At 28.8% G+C, this 23791-nt stretch overlaps 1 protein-coding gene across 1 annotated transcript in view; it reads left to right on the top strand.

The window, feature by feature from the left end:
• The window catches only part of nAChRalpha6 (nicotinic acetylcholine receptor alpha6), a 336348-nt gene that overhangs the window by 98629 nt on the left and 213928 nt on the right, over positions 1 to 23791 (top strand). The window contains exons 2-3 of the mRNA XM_031920609.2: positions 2284 to 2423; positions 18747 to 18791. Of these exons, the coding sequence (XP_031776469.2) occupies positions 2284 to 2423; positions 18747 to 18791 (185 nt within the window). The remainder of the gene's footprint in view (positions 1 to 2283; positions 2424 to 18746; positions 18792 to 23791) is intronic.

Below are 23791 nucleotides of genomic sequence, written 5' to 3'. Positions count from 1 at the left end.
GAAATTTTTTTTCCGTAATATTCGTTCATAACGATACGAACTACGTCGTAGTTACAAATAAATAGTTTCTTTTATGCTTATAAAGTAAATAATTGATCATAAATCAAGCATTAAGCAATATTTCGTGTTTTATTTTAAGAACGACAATTGTTATAAAGCGATATTCGTTATAATATTTTACTTGGTTGTCTCAATCATTTCACCACGTTAGAGACAAGTGACGCATGCGTAATGGCGGTTTCCTATTTTATGGCGGTAAATGTATACAATCGCATACGATCTTCTTTCAAGAAAGATTTTTCCACATATTCGACTTCTTTGTTTCATATTTAATATAAACGTTATCACAAATATATATAACTATTTTAGATTTTGTTGGATTTTTCTCTGTTTTAAATATTATTTTTTGTATTTATTTAAATTCAATATCCAGTATCGGAAATAAATTTCCTTTGATTTTTAGTAATACAATCTCAATAAATGTATTAATGATATACTTTTCCTTATTATTAAATAAAATATACGTAGTCATATTAGATGCGGATTGAAACAATTTTTGTCAGATTTAATCAGATATTTAAGTCAGATATTTGTAAAATATTTTAAGCATTTTGAATTGTTAATAATTAAAGTAATAATTCAGTTTTCTTCAAAATTTTATGATGCAATTTTATATGTATTTTACGGAAAATGTTTATGGAAAATTTCATTATTGCATAAATTTTTCTTAAATAATATATAAGGAAAAGAAACAAAGACTGTAATTATAGATATGAATTTCTAATGTAGATTCGAGTGATTAAAAATTCGCGTAATTTCAATTCTGGGTCAAATATGTACAAAGCTTAGCAGGTTTGTTAAGGGATTACAATGGTTTACTCGCAATCGTTGCTCTGTAATATATCGAATCCTCGTACTTGCAACACGATCTATAATGTTCATCTGAAAAGAATTTTCGAACAAACTTTTGCTGAAAGTGGAATTTTATGGAACAATGGAAGTTAATATCTAGCTTGCATGCGATTAATATTGCAATTGTCACTGAAAATTGAAAAATGCTTCCATCAAATATACTTTCTCGCGTTTAGAATCTTAATGGATTGAGCAATGATTAATATTGCAATTGTCACTGAAAACTGAAAAATGCTTCCGTCAAATATATTTTCTCGCGTTTAGAATCTTAATGGATTGAGCAATGATTGATGATAAAATAGAATATTTTACAATATGTTAAAATTATGTTTCATATTCATATACAAATTCTTATAATTTGAAATTATAAAATGCATTGATTTATTAATCTGTGAAACTTTGCTATTTTAAATTTTGATAAATAAAATAGTTATATTTTTTTAGATAAATATTATTAAGAATAAAATAAAATTTCAACTATTATTTCATTAAATTAAAATATAATAATGCTTGATATGCAAATATTCAATATAGAGATTTATTATTAGAAATATTAGATTTGAATTTTATATTCTATTCTAATTTGAGTTATGAGAGATCCTAATAGTAAAAAAAAGGACATAAAATCGTTGCATATAATTACAGTTAAATATATAATAAAAATAATATTTTGAAAAATTATATATGCTTAAAATTCGAGGAAACATTATATGCATCGATTAATAAAGCAATTTATATCCAGACATTATTATAATATTTAAAACTCTATTAAATCATTAGAATTTAAAAATATTCATCTTTTCAAAGTCCACATGATATCAAAGTGGAAAAAAGATTTTCCACGCTATTTTCTTGCAAAGTCATTAAATCTTTTGCAAGTAGAATATACTTTGAAACAGTGTATACGAAAAATTCTTTTGTATTTTTTTAAACAACGGAAGAAGAAAAGAATATACATAACAAACGTAAAAAACTCTACTATGTGGACAGGAAGTATATCACAACGAAAGAAAATTTCAAATATACGTATGTACATAACAAAAATGTCTGACAGTGTAACAACACGAGGATGAAACACATCTATCGTTTATTGTTAGACACGTATACTTTTCATGAAAACACCAAACTTCGCGCTTTGTAAAACAATGGTTTCGGAAAATGCTCGTTTCCTCGTATTTTAAGCCACTTCTCTGGCGCAATACTACTCTATTAAATAATTATTTTTACCTTCTCTATCGACTAACTAAAGTACAGTCATTCGCTACAATAACTCACGACAAAATTTATATTTATGGAAATTAACTGTCGACCCATACTAGCTGTTGTGGAATGTTTCACACAGATTTAAACAACAACTTGTTTCTGTTGCAGAAAGCCTGTGCGGACGTCACGAGAAACGTTTGTTGAACGAGCTGTTGTCGTCATACAACACTTTGGAGCGGCCCGTCGCCAATGAGAGCGAGCCTCTCGAAGTAAAATTTGGCATCACGCTGCAGCAGATCATAGATGTGGTAAGTTATTTCTCTCGTATTTTCAACATTGTTAATTGTTACGCGTCAATGAGTTATAAAGAATAAAAACTGAAGTTAATTCTTTCTGACGGAAATTGGAAATTGACTAATGCAACCGAGTTTCTTTTCATTCTGAAATTGGCACGTAGACTTTAACTTCTAATATGAGATTGTGATTTAATTGGAAGGGATTTTAGATTTATTTTGATAAACGGTGTAATGGTTTTGGAATAAAATTGATTTAGAATAAAATTATTATATTAATTTATTATATTAGAATATTATTATATAATTTTATTATATTATATTCCAATTAATTGGAATTGATATTTTGTATTGAGTATTGAATTTTTAATTTAGAACTCGGTAGAAATTAATCTAGAAGTTAGATAATTATTTCTTTCTCGTATAAATAAGATTCAAGATGATAGTTTTCCATACGTTTATTTTCTGTTTTGCAATTGAAATTTATTTAAATGTGGGACTCTAAATAATTACAATTTAATGAATATATTTACGAAGCTTGAAATTTACATTAGAATTAAACGGAATTGTCAGTAATATATACTACTGGAAAGATTAAGAAAAAAGAAAGGAAAATAAATTAATATCAAATTATATAGGAGTATATAAGGTAATATACACTAGTATTTACAACTAGAACTATAGTATCTATTAGAAAAATTAATATCTTTTTAAATAAAATTACGAGCTTTCCAATTTATAAATCGAACTAATGACGCGCTCATACGTACTATTGAAATTTCCAATAACTCTAGAAGAAAAAGAAAATAAATTGGAACAGCCTTACCGTATATATGTTTCATCTTCAGATTTTAATATCTCGAGCCATCATTCATATTATTTTCCATTCGAATACTTCCTTTAACAGTCAGATCGGATTGAAATCCGTCATAGCCGAAACGATTCCGCGTTCTTCTAATTTGATCCCCGTGTAATCGCATTTACATTAAGGGAATTACCGAGCCGGGTGCATTTCGCCAGGTTTTCTCCCTTTCTTAAGAAAATCGCATTAGAGAGGATTTACGACGGAAGGCGGAATTGGCGGCAAACTGCACAATGGTTACTCGCATATGCTCGCACCCTATACTTATATCTATACACAGATAGCGTTCCCATCGATAGAAACTTGCCTATGAAAGATTTCCATTATGACCCCTCTCCTTTCTCTCGCCATATATGAGAAGTTATCCGAATCGTATATGAATACCGTCTGCTCGATCGGATTTCTTTTTTCGTGCATTCATCGCTCGCTTATCATCCATCCTCCGCCACGCGTTTATTCCGTAGTCAAAGTAAATTGAAGCGATGCCAGGAACGGATACAATGAGAACACCGGCATTTCAGCGAATAATGGCACGAAAGTGTGATAAAAGATCTTATTCTCGGTAGCGGGGAAGGTTTTAAGGATATCGTTCTCGTTCGAGATTAACGAGCTTAGGATATATTTGCACGATGAATCCGTTCTTATGCGAGTGGTCGTTGAGTAAGGAAGAAATAAATTGTTCGTAAAATATCAGAAATTTGTGGGGATGGAAAGGTTATTTTATCGGGAGATTGTATAAATTTATTATACTGTGGAATTGTATATTCTTGTGTTAATAAATTAACTGATCAAATATTAATATTTTATTTATTATTCGTGCTGTAACAAAATTTTGGAAATCGATAATAGTTATGAAGGGTTGAGAAGTTTCTGTCTATAGTTAATTACTTTCGTTTTAATACCTCGATTAAACGACAAGTGGTTACATATGAACATGACATATTGATGGAAGTTTTTTATTTGTTAGTTGCTCACTTTTATAATTGACCTTTATCCTTATACACGTATATACTTCCATCCATGTTTCAGATTGAAAAACAAGTTCATTTTTATAAAATTAAACAATATAATATAAAACTAATCGTGATTATAATATATTTTGGAAAAGTAAATAAATTTACATTTATTTTACAAAAATATTGTCTTATAAGATCTACACATCAACATATTATTGATTATTTATATTCAGAATTTTATAATAGGCTGATTACGTCAACGAATAATAAAGGATATTAATATTTTTCAATTTTTAATTCGTATTAATATAATTTAACAATTTTTACATTCTAATTTTTCTTCTATTGCTAGTATCATTGCAAACTATCGTTAGCTTCAATTCTTTTAAAAAATTGTTTCTTCGTATAATTATTTACAACAATTTATTACAAGCATTCTTCCAATTTCTCATCTTTATTTTTCACCATAAAATCATCGCATATTTATTATTAGATTTACTCCCTCTCTTCCCTTGCTTTCAACTAAACCCAGTATCATTGCGTCATGTAATTGAACGGTAAGCAAAAGTGGGTCGAGTATAAAAGATTCAATAACGACTCATCAAATATTCAGTGTCAATGGCCGCGTAATACTTTCTGAGATTACCTTGGAATGGAAGATTGCGAAACTCGTGGCGGCGAGGCGCAATTTTCGCCTGATGCGCCCAACAAAGCTGTCGTTTCGTAATCTTTGCGTGAATTGCAAAGATAAGAAGGGCCAAGATTAGCTGGGCTAGTTTTTGCACGTCAAAATATCGGCCTTATCTAAATGAAACCATGGTTAACGGCTGAGGGGTGGAAACGAACGAGGATGGAGGCAATGGACGAGGCAGATCGCATTATGCTCTCCATCTTGGCCACCCCCGCCTCGGTCATTTACTTTATGCACCCTTCCTCTCGGCCACCCTCGCGCTAAACACCGAGTACATGAACTTGCTTGATAATCGGATATGTTAGCACAAACTGGGCATATCTCCTATGAAAAAGCGTAATCGTCGCGCGTTCACGTTTCTTTTCGAGTATTTTTATTGGCCATTGGCAACAACTGTTTATCCGATTGCTTTGTTCTGTTTTTCGTATTAGATATTTGGAAGGATTATAGAGTATATGAAGTTTCAACAAGAAAGTTAGATATAATATATTTTATTATTTATTCTCTGTTATGTATTGACTATAATTTTGAGGATTTTTTAAGAATTTCTCAAGTTGAATAAGTTTTAATTATTTCTGTTGCTTAGAAAAAGTTGTAATTTCAAAATATTGATGAAAAAGATTGTCAAGATTGTTATTACTTTTATGTCATTATTTATGGTTATTATCATTTTTATATTTGTTCTTTAACAATGAATATTATTAGGAATTCGAAATAGGTAGTAAATTTATCGTTAAAGTTTTTAAAATTTTTTGATTCAATGGAAAATATTTTATATATTCAGTTTTTCAATGAATTTTGATATTTACGTAAAATAACTCATTTCATAGAAGTTTATTGAGTTTGTGTCAATTAATCACAAATTGTTTGAGTCTTTTTCGAAATATATGTGCTTTTTATAGTATAATATCATAATTGATAAGAATTTATTAGATTATAAGAATGTATAAAAGATCATAAAAAGTAATAAACGAGTATCATTTTATTACAACAATAACACCATGAACAAAAAATAGCATTAATCATGTATGAGAACAAAGTAGAAAGTATTAAACAAGTACTAAACTGATACTAAACTTTTAATCAATACAATATATAGAAAAAAGAATTTGATTTTACAGATTTCAGAGAGATATTAATAATAATTAATTTCTATAAAAGAAATAAAATGAAAAAAAATAGAATATAACGAGATTTTAAGAGCATATATTTCTATATGATTATGTTAATTTTTGTTCATGTGTATAAGTACAACATGAAATGATTAATCTTTAGTTATTTTGTAGATAAAAAACACATGTAAAAAATGCAAGTTAAAATATAGGGTAGCTATAATTAATTTCAGAAATGACGTAAATGCAAAGGGTAAACAGAGGAAGTATGTTATAAAAATGAATGGGAGCAGTGATTCTTTTTAATACACCATCGTTATTTTAATTATAAATAAAGCAAACTAATGCGAAAACATTTCAATCAGGGGGAAATATTTTAAATTTAGATTTAAAATTCTTTATTCACATTCAAAAAAAAAAAAATAACTTCAAGCATTGGTATTTGTACAATTTGTTAATTACACACTTACTCATAAACATATGAAGTAATTCAAATTATATAACAATATTTTATTAGGATAACATAGGATACCTCAATCTCAAATTCGTTATAACATTTCCATCTCAAATATTATACCATTCGTTATGCCACCAACTAATATTTATCACTATATTTAAGAATACTTGATGTACAAAACATATAATATTCTTACAATATTTAGCAATACCGTTTAGATTACCCTAAAATATCACGTATAGGAAATACTGTACATAGTAATATGTTTCGCCTCGCGGTGTTCTCCTCCTCACCCTTTGTAATACTCAATCCCGCTAATGTCTCAATGCCACATATACTGCTCGAGCATATATGAGGTGTAATTACACTCGACAAGCAAATATTTTCCGGTCTATACAATTTCGCGTGGAACAAAGCGCTCGCGGTGCTTGGAAATTCCGATATAAGACTTACTCGGTATGTAAATACGCGAAACGTAATTATTGCACACCGGCAAACACGCCATTCATATCGGTGTGCACACAGGGGGAAATGCTGATGTGGAATCAGGAAAAGCGACGAAAACTCGGTTTTCAATTGAATTGAAAGTTAGATCCAGGGAACCGTGAAAAACGGGACGCCAAAAGAAAATGTCTTCCTCTCTGAGGGAAAACACAATATCCTTCCCTCACATACGTGAAACCATCGGTTAAAAGTTCACTCAATTTGTTTTGTTACGGACACGTGTATCGTGGATATTAAATTTTTAACCGTTGTTACTTCATAAATCCTTGCTTCCTCTGCTAATATCTATTTATAGCGATGACGATCCAACCGTGGTGAATTTTTCCTGATCATCAATGTCGCTTCCTGCACCACGATCTCTCCCTTTGAAACAAAGGAACTTTGATTTCATTATCGAATCATAGACTATTGTCAGGTATTTTTATTTTCGTAATTGCATTCCACCGCAATGCCGAAAGGAAATTCGATTTTTCCCTCTACCTTTATTGCGAGAGGACGTTTACTTTGAGAGGAACGTATTATTATTCGTGATATTGGGTTAAATCGAACGCGAAATAAATCATACGAGAAATTCGAGATAATAATTGTGGGTGTAAAAGTGTGTTGTTTTTGACGGGATTTTTTTTTTCGTTTTAGAAAATTTTTGTATTTATTTTTTAAATATGTTAATGATGTTACATAAACGAATAATATTTCTATAAAATTTAACACAATAGATTTTCTATGATCTGTCTCTATGAGATTGGATTTCTGATTGGATAAACAAATATCCGGTTAATCCTATAGTATTATTTCTAAATTAAAATTTCTAAAATATATTTTAGAATAAATTTATCAAACATTTTTTATTTCTATATTATTAAATTTATTTCAGGCTGTAATTTATATTTTATCATCATACCACAGTGCTTACTCAACCGATTTACGTGAACATACGATCCATCATTCGTATCGATCAAAGAAAAGGGGATTCGTAAGAGCACTGTTTATGCTTCCGTTATATCGACAGTCAGCAAGAATTTTAATTAGATATTTCGAGTCATAGCTAGACACAACCAGCCAAATCGTAAATATATCGGAAATATAACTGAATCAAAGCAAAATTTGTGACTAAAATGGCGTGAGATCATGAGCAGGGTAGTATAACACATACATAGAATTTCTATTTGTGTTAATACGAATGTTTATATATATATTCTGTTCCGTGAAGTGCAGCAAATTTCTATTATTATAGTATAAAAGATGGTGACTTCGTATACAAATGGAGAAATGCACTACAAGTTTTGACATTTCGTGTCAAAAAAAAAGCGGGATAACACTTTTTTGGTTTTATTTCATTTAGTAGCAAACTTTTTGAATATATGTAGAAAGAAAAAGAAGAAGTTTTGTTTTTAGGTCATGGTGTTGAGTTTCATGTGAACCACACAAAACCCAAAAAGACTAATTATATATTATATGATTTTTGAAGTATTAGATAATAACCATATATTTTGTATTGAAATTAAAAATTTTTAAAATAATTGATCAGTTTAGTTTCCAAATGATAAATTGAATTATTGTAGAAGAATCTGTTTTTATTGAATTAACAATTGTATTAATCTAGTTTTCATAAGGCAAATTATATTAAAAAATATCAATAAGTTTTATCGTTGCTTAATTTTTTAATATTGCTAAATAGTTTAATAATTTCTATTGAATCTGATGTTGCCTGAATTTGAAGTGTTATTTGTCGATACATTTACTTTTGATTTTATAAAATAAAAATTTTTCATCTCGTTAAATATTTGAAACGAATAAATGATAATAGATTTATATTAAACATTTCCTGAATAAAATACTATTTAGATGAATCTATATATTTTATACAATAGATTGATATTGAAATCATTATTAATATTATATTAATTTTAATAGTGTAGTAAGATTTAAAATTCATCAATTCATACTTTATATCACGAAGTTTTTTATTCTTTTCTTATAATTAGATACGTAGAATAATTTTCTAAAATAAATGATCCAAAAAGTAATTAACTTTTCTAACTAAAAAGTAATTTATAAAAAGATAATTTCGATTAAATTAAAAAATCGTTTGTCTCAAATCATTTAATAGTCAATTAACCAATCTCGTTACCATTATCCATTAATTTATTGAATTATGAGAAATATCTCAAATAATATCCTTAATTGGAAGCCACAAATTCACATATATAATATTAAAATTGCTTCATTATTGTTGATTCATCGCTGGAAACGTAATTTGTGATAAATACGTATGATTAAATTTCGAATTTATAACGCTATAGAACAAATTTATTAATCATAGTAAATATAACATATGTATAGATATATATAAATTTTACATAGAAGATTTAAGAAATATAGAGTCTAAGAGTGTTAAGTTTTTTAGATTCAAAACATAATATTTTTAATTTAAAATGCAAAAATTTGTACTTTTAAATAACAAAAATTTCCACTGTCTTAAAAAACTCTTTTTTTTTTATACTAAAGAGAACTTTATTAAACTTTTAAAGATAAGTGCATGATATATATAGATGTGTAAATGAAGTGATATCTTATTACTTCTAAATTTTTGACATTTGAATATGTCAATGTACCTCAAATCAGTATATCAGTAGTCTTTAACCACATCAAACTTTGCACGTAAAATATCCTCAAGTCTTAAGATTCCAAACATTAGAAACTTATATAAAAGATTTATATTATATTACAATATCCTCAAGTCTTTTTTTTTTTAAATAACATTCAGGAAACTTTACATAAGAAAAAATTTTCACCAAGAAAAGTTACTGCTATGTATTCAGAAACTCAAATTACTTGAGTTAAGCTCTTCGAAATCTTAAAAATTAACAATAGGATTATATAGATCAAAAAAAAAGGGAGAAAGCAACAACAATAAAACTGAATCAATAACGAACAGTAAATTCTTTCCAACTGTGAGGTATCATAGTCGATAAATGAAAACGGTAAATCTCGTTTCGACGGTGATGTCATTTGATTCTGAACTCCGTATTTATGGTCGACATAATGGAAATTGCGCACCCCCATTTCTCTACTCTCGTTCGCTGTCAGGTCTTCGCAATCCATCGTGACCTCCTGCCGATTTTTAGTTTCCATCCGCGTTCATTGTCGTTTACTATCGTTCACAATCGTGTTCAAAAACTCGTAGACAGTTACATATAAATGACGAGAAGCTTTTTCATCAGTGTCGCAATTATAAAATGGTAAAGCGAGCTCATCATATTACTCGGCTTTCGCCATTCTGGGTTGAAAGTTGTAGGTGGGATGGGAATAAAGACACTGATCAGCGAAATTTCTCCTCGACGCAACCTTATTTTTTGCCTTTTGTCATCCTTTTTCTTCTTACAGTTTTTATACTTCTTTCTTTTCTCTTTAACATTAACTTCTCCTTGTCTTTTATTTTCTTTCCTCTTTCCTTACTTCATCCATTTTTCTTTCCTTCTTTACTTTTTGATTAATTTCTCCGTTTCGTGCAGAGAACGTGATCTCGAAAACTTTAACGTCTGATAAGAACGTGGTAATAAAATGTTGTTTCTTTGATATTTTGTAAGAAAAAAAATTTGCATTCATTAATTAAAAATTAATAAAACAGACAATTTTCTTCTAATCTTTTTAACTCACTATTTGATTGATTGAAAAACAAGAAGAAAAAGAACGAAATAATTATCTACTGTTAATTATTTTGTCATCGATATTTACTTCGTGGCTACACTCCTCTCCATCAAATAGTGAACATTATTGCATATTAATGGCTAAATTACGGGATTCCCCTGTTGCAGTACAAATTATCGACAATCGATATGGGACAAAAAGTTAATGCACGTTTATTTTCGTTTATCCTCCCGCAAAAACAAAAGAGGAATCCTGTCTAACAACGATATTCAGTTTTAATTCAATTATCGTCCGTTAATTACGCTATTCCCACCGTTTAATATCAAAGTTTTCTATCACTTGATACTTCCTCATCGTGTTTCTTGCTTATTCAATCCGACATTTTACGCGTAAAAACAAGATGTTCCGACCAGTTTCGTACATTAAAGCAAGAGATATTTCTTAAGTGGAGCAGAACATGTTCCATTACTCAGCCCTCCCCTCCCCTTTCACCCTTCTGTTTCCTTAAGTTGTGTTACTCAAGCTGCTTCGAGTTTTTTTCACCCTTCCAACCTCTTGATGCTTCCTGAACGTTCATTGCAAAAGAGAATCGCGAACTCCCCGCTTTTTTTATTTATCCAAGCGGAACGAAGCTTCATATTTTCGCTTCCGTGATTCGAACGATTTTTTTGGTCGTTGATTATTTTTCAGTTGCGACGATATTTTTTTCGACAACCACTAATGGCTTTTCACATCGTGTTTGACCGCTTCTGCTTTCTTCTGAATCGCTTCTCTCAACACGCATTTCAAGTTTAAATAATATTTATTTTATTATGTTATTATGTTCTCTTCTTTGTCGAAAAGGATTAATTTTCGATGACGTTTCGTTTTTCGTTGTTGCATTAATACTTCCTCTTTTTTTTTGTTGTAATATGAAGGTATGGAAATAAGGGGAAACTTTGAGAAGATTCATAGTAAAGGATTTCTTGGTATATATAAATAAATCTGATTCGACATCTATCAAATAATTAAATGAAATAAGTGAAATAAGGAATCAAATTAATATTCGAGAAATATTATTTGTTTATAACTGTGTTCACGAATTGATTATTTTTTAATATACATTTAAATGAATATCGTTGACGACAAAAATTTTGTATTTTTTTTATTCGTTTCATGTTGTAAGTAAATTTGTACATATACAAGAAAAATTTATTTATATAAAGAATATTCGAATAATATAACAAATTGTTGTCATAAACTCTTATTCACTCGTGTAAAGTTAAAGGAAGATATATTCCATTAATGATATCTTATTTCATTTAAAACTTTTAAATTGTCTGAAAACAAGATCACATAAATTATACATCAACTTCTATGGATTTAGGAAATACCATAGTAACGCAAAACTAAAAGTTCAAAAATTTATCTTCCACGAAGAAGCGAACTGGTCGGTAATTTTTCACAGTAAAAGTAGTGTCGCAATACTACGTTTGTCTATAAACTTCCTTTACTTTTGTTCTCCGCTTTCTTTGCATGCGTTCGACCAAATCCCGAGTCACACTACTGGTTGGCTCGTGGCCCATATATTCAGCCAAACCACTGCACACTGCATACCAAAATGATCCACAACCATGATTCTTAACGCTTTGAAACAATCGTTCCATATTTCCACTTGTCATATTTCGAATTTTTAGTAACAATATCAAACAAATAGTATAGAAGGATTTCCATTATCTGAATATATTATTTATTTTACTGTTGGAATGATTTAGCGTCAAAGCATTCTATTGTGAGAATCAATATATTTCTTTAAACCTGCCCCATATTTTCCATTTGTTTTTGTATTTTGAATTCTTGGTTAAGATATTAAAAAAAAGTTTAAAGATTATTCTACACTTATTATATGAAAATGATATTTGATTGAGAAATGTATTTTGTTAGTTTTGAAGATCATTTATATTATTAATTATTTCAACAATATAAATAAATGTGGCAATCTATATTGAAGTAACAAAAATTTTTCACTTTTATTATATTTCTTCTACATGAATGCACAATAAAGATTAAACACGATCATCGAAATTTTTCACTATCGTTTCGTGTATATAGTTTCTTTTCCTGATTCATTTTTCCGCAATTTTTATTGCTCTTTGAATCACGCGCGAGTTATCGCCTGTAAAAGGGTTAAATTGTTTGAAACGCAAATCTTCAAAGAGATTGCTGCGCGTATATAAAAGCGAGTAGCGATGAATCGTATCATGGTTGTTTTCTACATTTTTCACATCGTGGAAAATTAATCATTGTTGCAAAGTTTTTCGTTTAAAAAAAATATAAAAAATTAGAATACTCATATTTACTTATAAAATATCTTTATTAATAAATATTTTCTTAATTAATATACAAAATTATAGTTTTCTTTTTTTTTTTAATACATTTTAATTAAATATTCTTAATTGAAATAATATTATATTAACAATATTAATTATATTAAGATAGAGTTATTAATAAATAACTTTCTTTCCATTTATGTTTAATGCATAATTATTTTTTTATTTTTATTTATTCATTTTGATAATTAATTTATTTCCATGTTAGATAATAATTTAATTGATGTGATTAAAAACAAAAAACAATTAATCATAATGATTGAATGTTTTTATTTATTACAAGTACAAGTAAATAATTTTCTGATTAATGTTACGTAGTTTTAACAATGTTTTTTCATCAATGTGATGCAATGTAATTTTTATCGATACATGAATATCGATTTATATTTATGAATAAATAGCTTTGAATATTTAAATGAAGATTGTAGGTGTGCACTTTACACTTATGTATATTTATGAACGTATATTTTAAACTGATAAGGGTTCGGTGGGTGGACGATTCATCATTCACATCATTGAATTTTATTTTACCATACCATCCTTTTTTATTTGTCAACCTATACATTTTTCTAAATCTTGTAAATCTTCTATAATATATTATAATTCTAATCGTTAAATCGAAGAATATTAATTTTCAAGATTATAATCAATTACAAAATAATAAAAACGATATATTACATATTTTGAAAATACATAATTTAATATAAAATAGCGTATAAAATTATTCGTACAAGATTATATTTATTATAACGTATAAATTTTCTATCTCTATAATTAAACATCCACTCTATACCTTTTTTCACAGTATTGAAATGCAGACAATATATAATTTAAAGAAAAAAAAAAAAATTCGTAATTCTCTTATTTCGTTCAAAGTATTCGATCAAATTTAAAAACGCTAAATTTCTCCACAAAAAAGAAAAAAAATTGAACGAGTTGTTATTTTCGACGAAAAATCCGTGTTTCCCAAGTGTAATGTATCAGTGAGGGAAATTTTAACGTCAAGGGTTGACCCGTGTTCGATTCGACCTTCGATTCGTGTCCGCTTTGAAGTGAATAGGGGTGCAGATTAAGAGGGGTCTGTGCGTAGACCGTGTGACCAAAGGCGTTGTCAACAATTTCGATTAGTTTCGACACCTGCGTCGTAGCCTTCCGCTGTACACATTGTTTCGGTTAAACAGTCACTCGAGTGATGTGTAAACAAACGTTCCTTGTAGTTCGTGGTACGGTTGCTAAAAAGCAACTCTCTGAAAATTGTCTGTTAATTAATTTGCCTTTAAATTAATATTTCAGCTAAGTAGCGAACTATGTCCAATAAGTAAAGAGAAGGAACAGGTTTTTTAAGTTTTATTCTTTCGATTGATTTTAAAGTTTTTATTCGGAATTGGAAAAGAATGGAAATATCGAAAACTTTTTTACATTCATCGTTATAAAAATCTCCATTTAAAAGAAGATTCAGAATGAATCGAATGGTCGAGAAAGAGGAGAAATCCAGATGTTGCAAAACATTTAAATCTTTAATGAAAAATTACTTTCTAATATAATTTCCTTAGTTTCTTAATTTTAATAATTTTCAGTAGAATATATGTATCTTTAAAATTATTGTAGAGAATAGTATTGTCAAATTAAATGATTTATCGCAATAAGAGTTATTGTAAACATAAAATATATTAATTTTTGCTATCATACATTACACACAGACATTTGGAAACAATTCGATTCGATTCGATCATAGATAATAGGATAAATTCATTTTAGATCCTATGATAATTGCAAACATTGTTAGCCATTGAAACGAAGATCGTTACAGCAATAAAAATAATAAAATGGAATGAACTTCACGATTACAGGATTGGAAATAATAAAGCGAATCAATTCTTCTCGTAATTCTCAGTTAAGAACAGTTAGAGAAGAGTTCTAATAATCTAATAACCGGTTCGATTAGCATGGACGTCTCTAGCGTGGTTTGTTTCACTATGATTGATTCGATAATTTGATCGCTTATTGATTTCCGATAATCTGCCGCTCTCTTCCGCCACGAAACATATTAAACAACGATTAATCATGACCGTGTCAAGCGCGGAATTATTTTCGTAATAAAATGGATATGTATTAGCGTTTCGTGCATGCTGAAATTTATTGCACGTGCTAATTAGGGTGTGAGGTATGTGAATATATTTTTCAAGTCGAACGCGTAGCACGTACGAGAAATCGAATTTTTTCTTCGTTCAAAAAAATTATGAGAAATTTACTCGTGTATTACATTTGAGTTTTGTTCGTTTGTAGAATTCATTTGATTTGCCAGAAAAATTTCTTGTTTGTAGAGAGAAGATTTATCAAGAAAAATTGTAGTTGAGTAAATTTGAAATATTACAAATTATTATAAAGTTATTTATTTGTAGTCGAATCGTTCTGTTTTCGCTTTTCAATTATTATATCGCGACTATATCAGTATTTAACAATTTTGCATTCGATCAATTATCATCGAGTTTAAATGCAATAATTTATAAATGTAGCATGTACGTTCAAAATTAATAATATTTTAATAAATTCTTTTATTACAATCATCTAATTTTATATTTTTATGCAATATGTAATAATGAAATATGTTAATGATTTTTTAATTTTTTAATAAATTCTTTTAATTCCTCTCTTGTTGTCGTAATCTTGATAAATTTAAAATTATGAATAATGTATCCTTAAGTGTTTGTATAAATATTCATTGCGGATTTGTTTCAAAATTACTTTACATATATTATCATACACACGTAGATAGCATATATATTTAATCAAATTATTAAAAGATGCTATTAAATTATGATTGTAATAGTTTTATATTTTTGCGTTAACGTGCAAAACGCATATTAAAAAACGTGAAACAAATGGCAATTATAATTTAACATTAAATCTAAAATTTAATATAAATTGGCATAAATCAATACTATTCACAAGCAATGTATTAAATAAAAATAATTATCTCTTCTTCATTCAATTTCTCGACGATCTTTCCAAAAAATATCCATTTTTTTTTATACTTAGGCATATTGAAACGTTATGCACTTAAAGATTGATCTAATATTTTACATTATGTGACGATTTCGTTGTAACTTTCCAAACGAATACTTCATATTTCATTATTCGACTTATTTTTGTTAAATTATAATACAAATAAAATTTTAAAATTGTTCGTGAGACACGCAGAAAATTTTGATTTCGTAGCATGTCTCGGTCACGTGTGTGCTTCTTGACCGGAAAATTTTACGCACCGTCGATCGATCTAATTTCGCTTTGAGCCGAACGGAAAATCGACCTTGGATCTGATTCCACTTTGAAGTGGAAATCAGGCGTTAATTCGATTTCACTTTGAAGCGAAGACAAGTATTTAGCGTGAACCAAGGTTACCAAATACGCTAACGAATCCGCTAATCATGGAAATATCTAAACAATCTAAACGTTACACTGTTAGTAAGATCTGTGCATAGAAATGTTCTTTGGGAAATATCATTATCGAAGAAAGAGAAGTTTCAGGGATATATATTTTAATAAATCATTTGTGGATGCTTTCAGATTTTAACGCAATGTCTTCGTCATTCAAAAAATTTATCAAAAATTTTTGTTTTATCATTTTCTTTTTTATTTTTACTCTCTATTTATGATTTTGCATCTTGAAGATCTAATACAATCCTTTTAGAAAATTTAAATTTGCTAAATAATAATTAAGCGTGTTTTTTTTCCCATAAAAAGATAATAAAATAGAATTATTTTCGATACAAACTTTTCAATTGTTTTTCACATATCTATATTTCACTTTTAAAAAATACTTTTTAATATAAGCATTTTTCCATTCCGTAACAACGATATTCAGGTATTAGAAAAGTTTATGACTATTGGAAAATTTGTAATCAGTTTAATTTCGTTTTAAGCAGTATTAAAACCAACTTTTTATTTCATCTCACTTCCAAGCGAAAAATGATGAGGATCGTGTGGACGGGACACATCCGCGTACTGTTTAAAAATGAAATAATAAGTTCACTTAGCGTCCAGGTTATCCCTTAATTGCATTTTTTATCACTTCCTTACTATCACCACGTTCAAGCCAAGTTTCACAAGATTAACAGACCATTTTTGTCACGAATCGTTAAACTTAAATCGTTTCATACTTGTTGCGCTTTTCTCGCATCCTATACATCCTATGCAACCTGAGGATGCACCATTGACATGCAAATATACTTTCATTCCGCTATTAAACGAGATACGCCTTTGAAATTTATTTCGTTCGTGACAATAATTTTGAAACTCTTGAAGCTTTTATAGGATATTATTTAATAAAGACAGAGAACTTTAATTTTAAGTTTTAGTTAATGACGATATTGAAGATGGATATATCGATGAAATGATAGAAAGGAAAAATTCAAGAAAAATATTGTACTAATATTATTTATTCTTCAATGTTAGTTAAATTTTATTATGCTTATTTTATTATATAATTCATTACTTTTTTTAAACATTTGATATAGTTTTCACTGTGTATTTTTTAGGATCCTTTATATGAACGTGTATTCCACGTATATGCTATTTTAACGGTATAGTGATTAGAAGAAAATTAATCAAGTTAAACTTAAGTTAGTTCTTACGAGTTATCTTTGAATTTTTGGAAAAGAAAATTATTCAGAATCGTGAAAAATTGAAGAATTTTATTATTTGAGAGAGTAATATAAGTGTAATTAAATTTTAATTAAATTTTTTAAAAGACACTTAATAATAATATTAATTATCTGTTACAATTATTTATCTTGAAAATGTAAAATCACTTATTAAACATTTACATGTATTCATTATTTACTTATATTTTTTTCACAAAACATTTACAATTTTTATAAAATACTTTCATCATATATATTTCTGTATGAAATATTTGTAATTCGTTGGATTATACGTGTATCGTAAAAAGCATACTCGCAAAATAGCTTTTTCATCAGTTAATTCAAAGAAAGGTCGAATATAAGAAAAATTTTCCTTACAATTATAAAAGGTATGGTGCTAAGTAGTATTGGTCAACGATTAATTGGTTGGACACGATCGTTTACCAAGTGGTTTGTTCGTTGACACTATCGTTAAAGTGCATCCGTTTTATAAATCACTTTGAAGTTCTGATGAGCCTGTGGTGGAGTGCGGTTCTCTTTAGAGCACTTGGTAAACGAACGATTGCAACAGCAATTTGTGGTTATTGGCTCTCTACTTTTTGGCGTAAATTTTACCATTCGCTATTTATAGAACTCTACTTTTTCCTTTCATTCTCGCGTTTGATCATTGATCCTATATCTTATAAACTTCTCTTTCACCTAATTGTGTAACGAATGATTTCTATCTGATTAGATATTTATCTTTTTGTTTGAGAAAATGAATGTGAATTTGAAAAATGTATCATAATTAAAATAGAAATATTTTTAATTCTTTTTGTAGTATGATTTAGATTGTTATCAAAGTATCATATTGAATTTGTTATTAAAAGTGCAAAGAAATTATACAAATATTTTATATTTCAATTAAATAATAATTTTAATAATATATCAATATGTCGCAATTTTAATATAATATACTGTATTTGACAATAATTAAAATTATTATCAGACGATAATAATATTAATTATCAAAGTAAACAACTTTTAATTTTATAAAACAGTTAAGTTAATTTAAACATGGAAATAAAACTAATAATATATTTCTTTTTTCCAGGATGAGAAGAATCAAATATTAACGACGAACGCGTGGCTCAAGTTGGTAAGTCATTAATTACATATTTACAAAGATCACAAAGGAAGCTTAAGTCTTTTTAATATACAAGATTATGCCAAATTTTTCGCAAGTAGAAAGTTAAAAAAAAGATCTCAAAGTTTCGTGCAATACTATCTTTCAAAACATAAACGAAATAGTAATACGTATAAAAATCGAATAACGATCTTTGAATTATTACAATAATTTCCAATGGTTGAGAAACAATTTGACACAAGGAACGAATCGGCCAGTAATGAGTTCGTGATAAAAAATGAGAAATTTAAAATGCGCTGCTGGTACTACCTTCTTCTTTTTTTCACTTTTTCGTGACACCGGTTCGCTTACAGGAAATCAATATACGGCAACTAATACTCGCCTGTCGGTTTCTCGCTATTCTCATTTCCATCGAAGTGATGTTAAAGAACGAATCACCGAATTGATAGGCTATGGGGAAAAAGCGTTGAAATAAGTCAATTACTATTAATTACATTCGTGCACTTTTGTATTCTGTTTTAGGAGTAATTCTTTTTCTTCATTCATGCAACGAATATATTTTTAGAATATATTTAACTCTTTCAATATACAGTATTCAAGACTGTCTAATCCTTTTATTCTAGTAATAATAATTATACTAGTTAATTATATAATAATAATAATTATGCATACATATAAAATATTTCAGAAGAAATCGAAAGATATTAAGGTATACTTTGTTGTTGTACTTCAGAGATTTCATTTTTGATTTCTTTTCTATTGTTCTATTGCATATATTCTATTGTATACATTAAGATGAATAATTAGTCATCATTAATTATTACAAATCAAATGCAAATCTAGAAAATAGAAAACAATCAAAATTAAGTATATCTTAATCTTTTCAAGAACATCAACTTTTGGTTAACTTTAATTATTTAATACTAGAAATTTATTCAAGGATATATAATAAAATTATCGTTCATTTTATAAAATATAACGTGTATATCACAGACAATTTAAAAATTATTTGTTGCATATAAAAACACAAACTTCAAAAGTGGGTATATAATAATTTATACAACAAATCATCGATGTGTTTTACTTTTAATTGTTCGAACTTGCATACTCTTTTTCTTTTTCCTTACTATTTAATTTCGAAAAATTTCCGAAATTTTTTCCACGATACCTCCTCGCTCATATTGAGAAATAATCAACATTTATCTTTCGTACGTATCTCGATTCATAATCAGTTACGCGTAATTTCATACGACTACTATCAAGAAGATTCGATTGCCACGTCGAATTGAAATTTCAATTTTGTTAAAATATGAGTGCATACGCGCAACGTAGAATCGTGGCAACGCTAGCAGAATATCATTTCCATTTTAATAGAATCACCGGTCGATGCACTCGATTTGAAATTTCTTCTTGTAATATAGATAGCAAAAAAAAAAAAAAAAAAAAAGAAAAAAGAAGAAATGTTGTCGATTGATAGAATCGATTTTTCATTTACGTTCGCATTCGTCAGACCGATGAAGCGGAAACGCAGCTGCGGTTGTCAGTGTCAATTCTTTTCCTATCGAGTGGTTTCCTTGCTGTTTCTACTTAAAGAACGCCTATTGTATCGACAATGTGGGAAAATGAAAGGTGCGTTCGACTCCTTGTTCCCTTGTTCAACGAAGAATGTAAACTGGATTATCCTTAGCACTTCGAGTGAGATTATTCCATATCCTATTTGAGATTTCGATAAATGAAAAGGGAAATGTAATTTTGAAATTAACTTTGATAGATATTAATTTATAAATCATTTTTTTAAATTGATACAAGTTTTGCTTAAATGAAGAAAGATGCGACTTGCGAAGTGATTGAAGAAACGGAAATAAACCGATGTGATGGATATTCCAAAATTCTATTTGAAAATTGAATTATTTTATTGTTTTAAAATTATACTTTTTAATTATAAATTGGACACGTAAAAGATCGCAAGCATATATATACAAAAGTCAGTCAATGTGAATCAGATTATTTGAAAATCACTTAGTTCTTTATTATTTAAACTATCAGTTGATAAATCGATTAGCTAATTATTCCTATCATAATTTTTAACAACGACAGAATTGATCTGTCAATTAAAATTTTGAACGAGATTTTTGAACAACGTAAATCACTTTTGAAGAATAAGTTAAACTTGATTGATTTCTGAATCCTTCTTATATTCACGTTAATTAGCAAGATGTTTAATTGATAAAAATTTTTATTCACTCCTTAATCGCACAATCACGTCGAATAAATTATCAAAACTTTCAATTTTCATCATTTCATTTACAAAAATCAGTAAAAAAAAAAAAAAAAAAAAAAAAAAAAAGAAAGGAAGCGAGTTGCAATCTTCTATACAATAATACATCCGCACCATAAATCAACTCGCGAAAAAAGGAAATCAGAGAGGAAGATATCGATTTAAGGCAGGATAATGCCTACAATTCCATTCCACTCAGACATGACCAACAAATTTCCTCGTTTCCCTACGGGGAGGAACAATCCATCCCTCAACGATTCCTCAATGATCTATCAAATAAGATCGGCGAAATTGATCCCGCATGCTATTGAACGTTGAATCGAAGGGAAACAGAAGAAGAACACGTGGATCAGAGCCGATTCAAACCGGCTCCAGCCATCCTTTTCACGTTTCCTTTCCCGCGTGGCAGCTTCGTGCCTCCCTCGGGTGCGAAAGGGGATGTTGGACGGGAAACAGGAGGTGGTTGGCGGCCACCAAGGGGATGGAAAGTAAGATAAAAGGCGGCTGGCAACCGTGCGCGGCAAAGAGGATTCGAGAAAATCGAGAAAAAGAGAGAGAGAGAGAAGAAGAGTGGAACGATGCACTCTTACGTCTTTCTGCAGCTGGATCGAGATGAAAAGCATGGACGTTGCTGCTGCGAATAAAGAAATGGAAACGAAAGGCCCAGGGATGGTGACGTTTTGCCTTCTTTGCCTACTACACGCGAATTTATTCACACTCTATGCTCTATCCGACTTTCACGAGTTTCTATGAGTTTCGTGTCATATTCTATGAGTTTTTGTCTCGTTTTATTTTAATCTCTCTGTCCTTCTCCAAAAGCAATTGTATCTCGTTTATTTGATGAGTTCACTTTTTGTCTTTCGTGCTATGTAGAGTCAAATTTTCACGACATATTATGCACTTACGTACATTTTGAGAAGGCATTCTTATAATATAATGATTTCATATAATGATTGGGCCACACCGTAGACATACTTTTTACAAATTATTCCTTGTTATAAATGTTTTTTTATTAAAGACTATCGATGTCTTTTTTAAATTTTTTTCTACATATTTCTTCTCTCACATAATATCTTAAATAATTGTTGAGTCAATGCATAAATACATACACACGTGCAATCATTGTACGCATTCAGCTTCGACATCCTACGATACTAAAAATAAAGTTATATACAAGTATATTTTTAGTTACAAAATTCAGTTCAATTTAAAAAAGAACAATTAAAGGAAAGATTAATAATTTAGAACTAACAGTTATTTAATAAACAGTCAATTATAATAATTCCTTCGTGTTTATACTAAAAATTTAATTAATAATTAACAATCAAATTTCCATTTTTATATTTATTTTATAAATTTATAATTTTTTCATTGACAAAATCCATAAAATCGTGCAAGAGCATCCATTTAATTGTTTATACTCTATCCTCGTGGTTAACTTACGAACTTAAGCAAACTCCCATCCTATTCCGTTCCGCTCATTATTTTTATCGACCCCCTAAATCATGTTATCGTGTCGATATCATTCCACTTTCCGTTTTATAGCTATTTTATTGTTTCTCAAGAATTGATTTCGAACGGCAATAAGGATTTCCTTCCTCTCCTCGCCCAATTCGTCACATAATTTTTTATCCCCTTTCACTTCATCACCCTTTTCCTCCCCTCGAACCAGCCTGGAATTCGATTGTGTCGTCGCTCTTTTCGATTCGCTTTTTGTTCGATTCGCCTCTTCGTTCCGGCCAATCGAGGAGAAAATCTTCGAGGAGATACTTTCTCGAGGAGATGTCGTCGATTGTGTAAAAAGGAGTACTTTGCGCTGGATTAATTAGGTTGCAGATTTTCTTGCAGATCCTTTCAAACGATTTATCCTACTCTTCTCCATTTGGAGTACATTGATTTTATGTCCATTCGATGTCTCGGTAATGATAAAGAGTATCTAGTAGGTCTGTGAAATGGGGGGATATAGATTGGATCTTGGATTTTTAAGAAAAGGATTTCAAAAGACAGATAGCGTTGATATTTTAAAATGAATGGCAAAGTAAATTGGATATGATATACTATCTCGAGATATTATGTATGTTTCACAAAATGTTTTGTGAAAGAAGGCAGATTTTGATTGATTAACTCGGATAAATCGATCGTAAAAATCTAATTTCACGTCTAATATTACTTTGTAATTGTATTTTCGCGTTTCGATTACTTTTAAATTATATTATTTTAAATATAACAACTATTACATCGAAAGCAAGAATTATTATTAAAATTTTCTTCTTACCTTCACAATTCCTAGATGTTATAGCCATCATTAAGATGGTTATTTTATCCTCAAAATAAGGTTAGAGGAGATATAGTTCAAAAATATAAATATCCTCTCATTTCACAATCAAAAGAAAGCCATATTGAAACAAAATCATTTAAAAATAAGATTTTGTTACTGTTCTTCATAATCGCAATATTAATGCCAATAATCATCAGCCATATATAAGTTGTTCTAAAGTACAACAAATTTAATAATCTAATCTCTCGAATCTTTGATTCCTTCTAATTATCATTAAAATTAATTTCGAAATTCTTGGCTAATGACGAAGTTTTATCGAAGAATATTAATCCCTTGTGCAACACAGGTTGCTTTGAAGCGACCAATCAAAACTTTCTAATGTATTAAGGTAAATAGAATTTCGAAGCAAGTGACGACTTAATTTACACTCTGTTATAAAGTGAATTCTTCCTGGAC

This window comes from Apis florea, unplaced genomic scaffold (genome assembly GCF_048593485.1).
Source record: "Apis florea isolate Af1SG1 unplaced genomic scaffold, ASM4859348v1 contig_3783_pilon, whole genome shotgun sequence".
Taxonomy (NCBI): Eukaryota; Metazoa; Arthropoda; class Insecta; order Hymenoptera; family Apidae; genus Apis; species Apis florea.
This window is presented reverse-complemented; position numbering and strand designations above follow the sequence as displayed.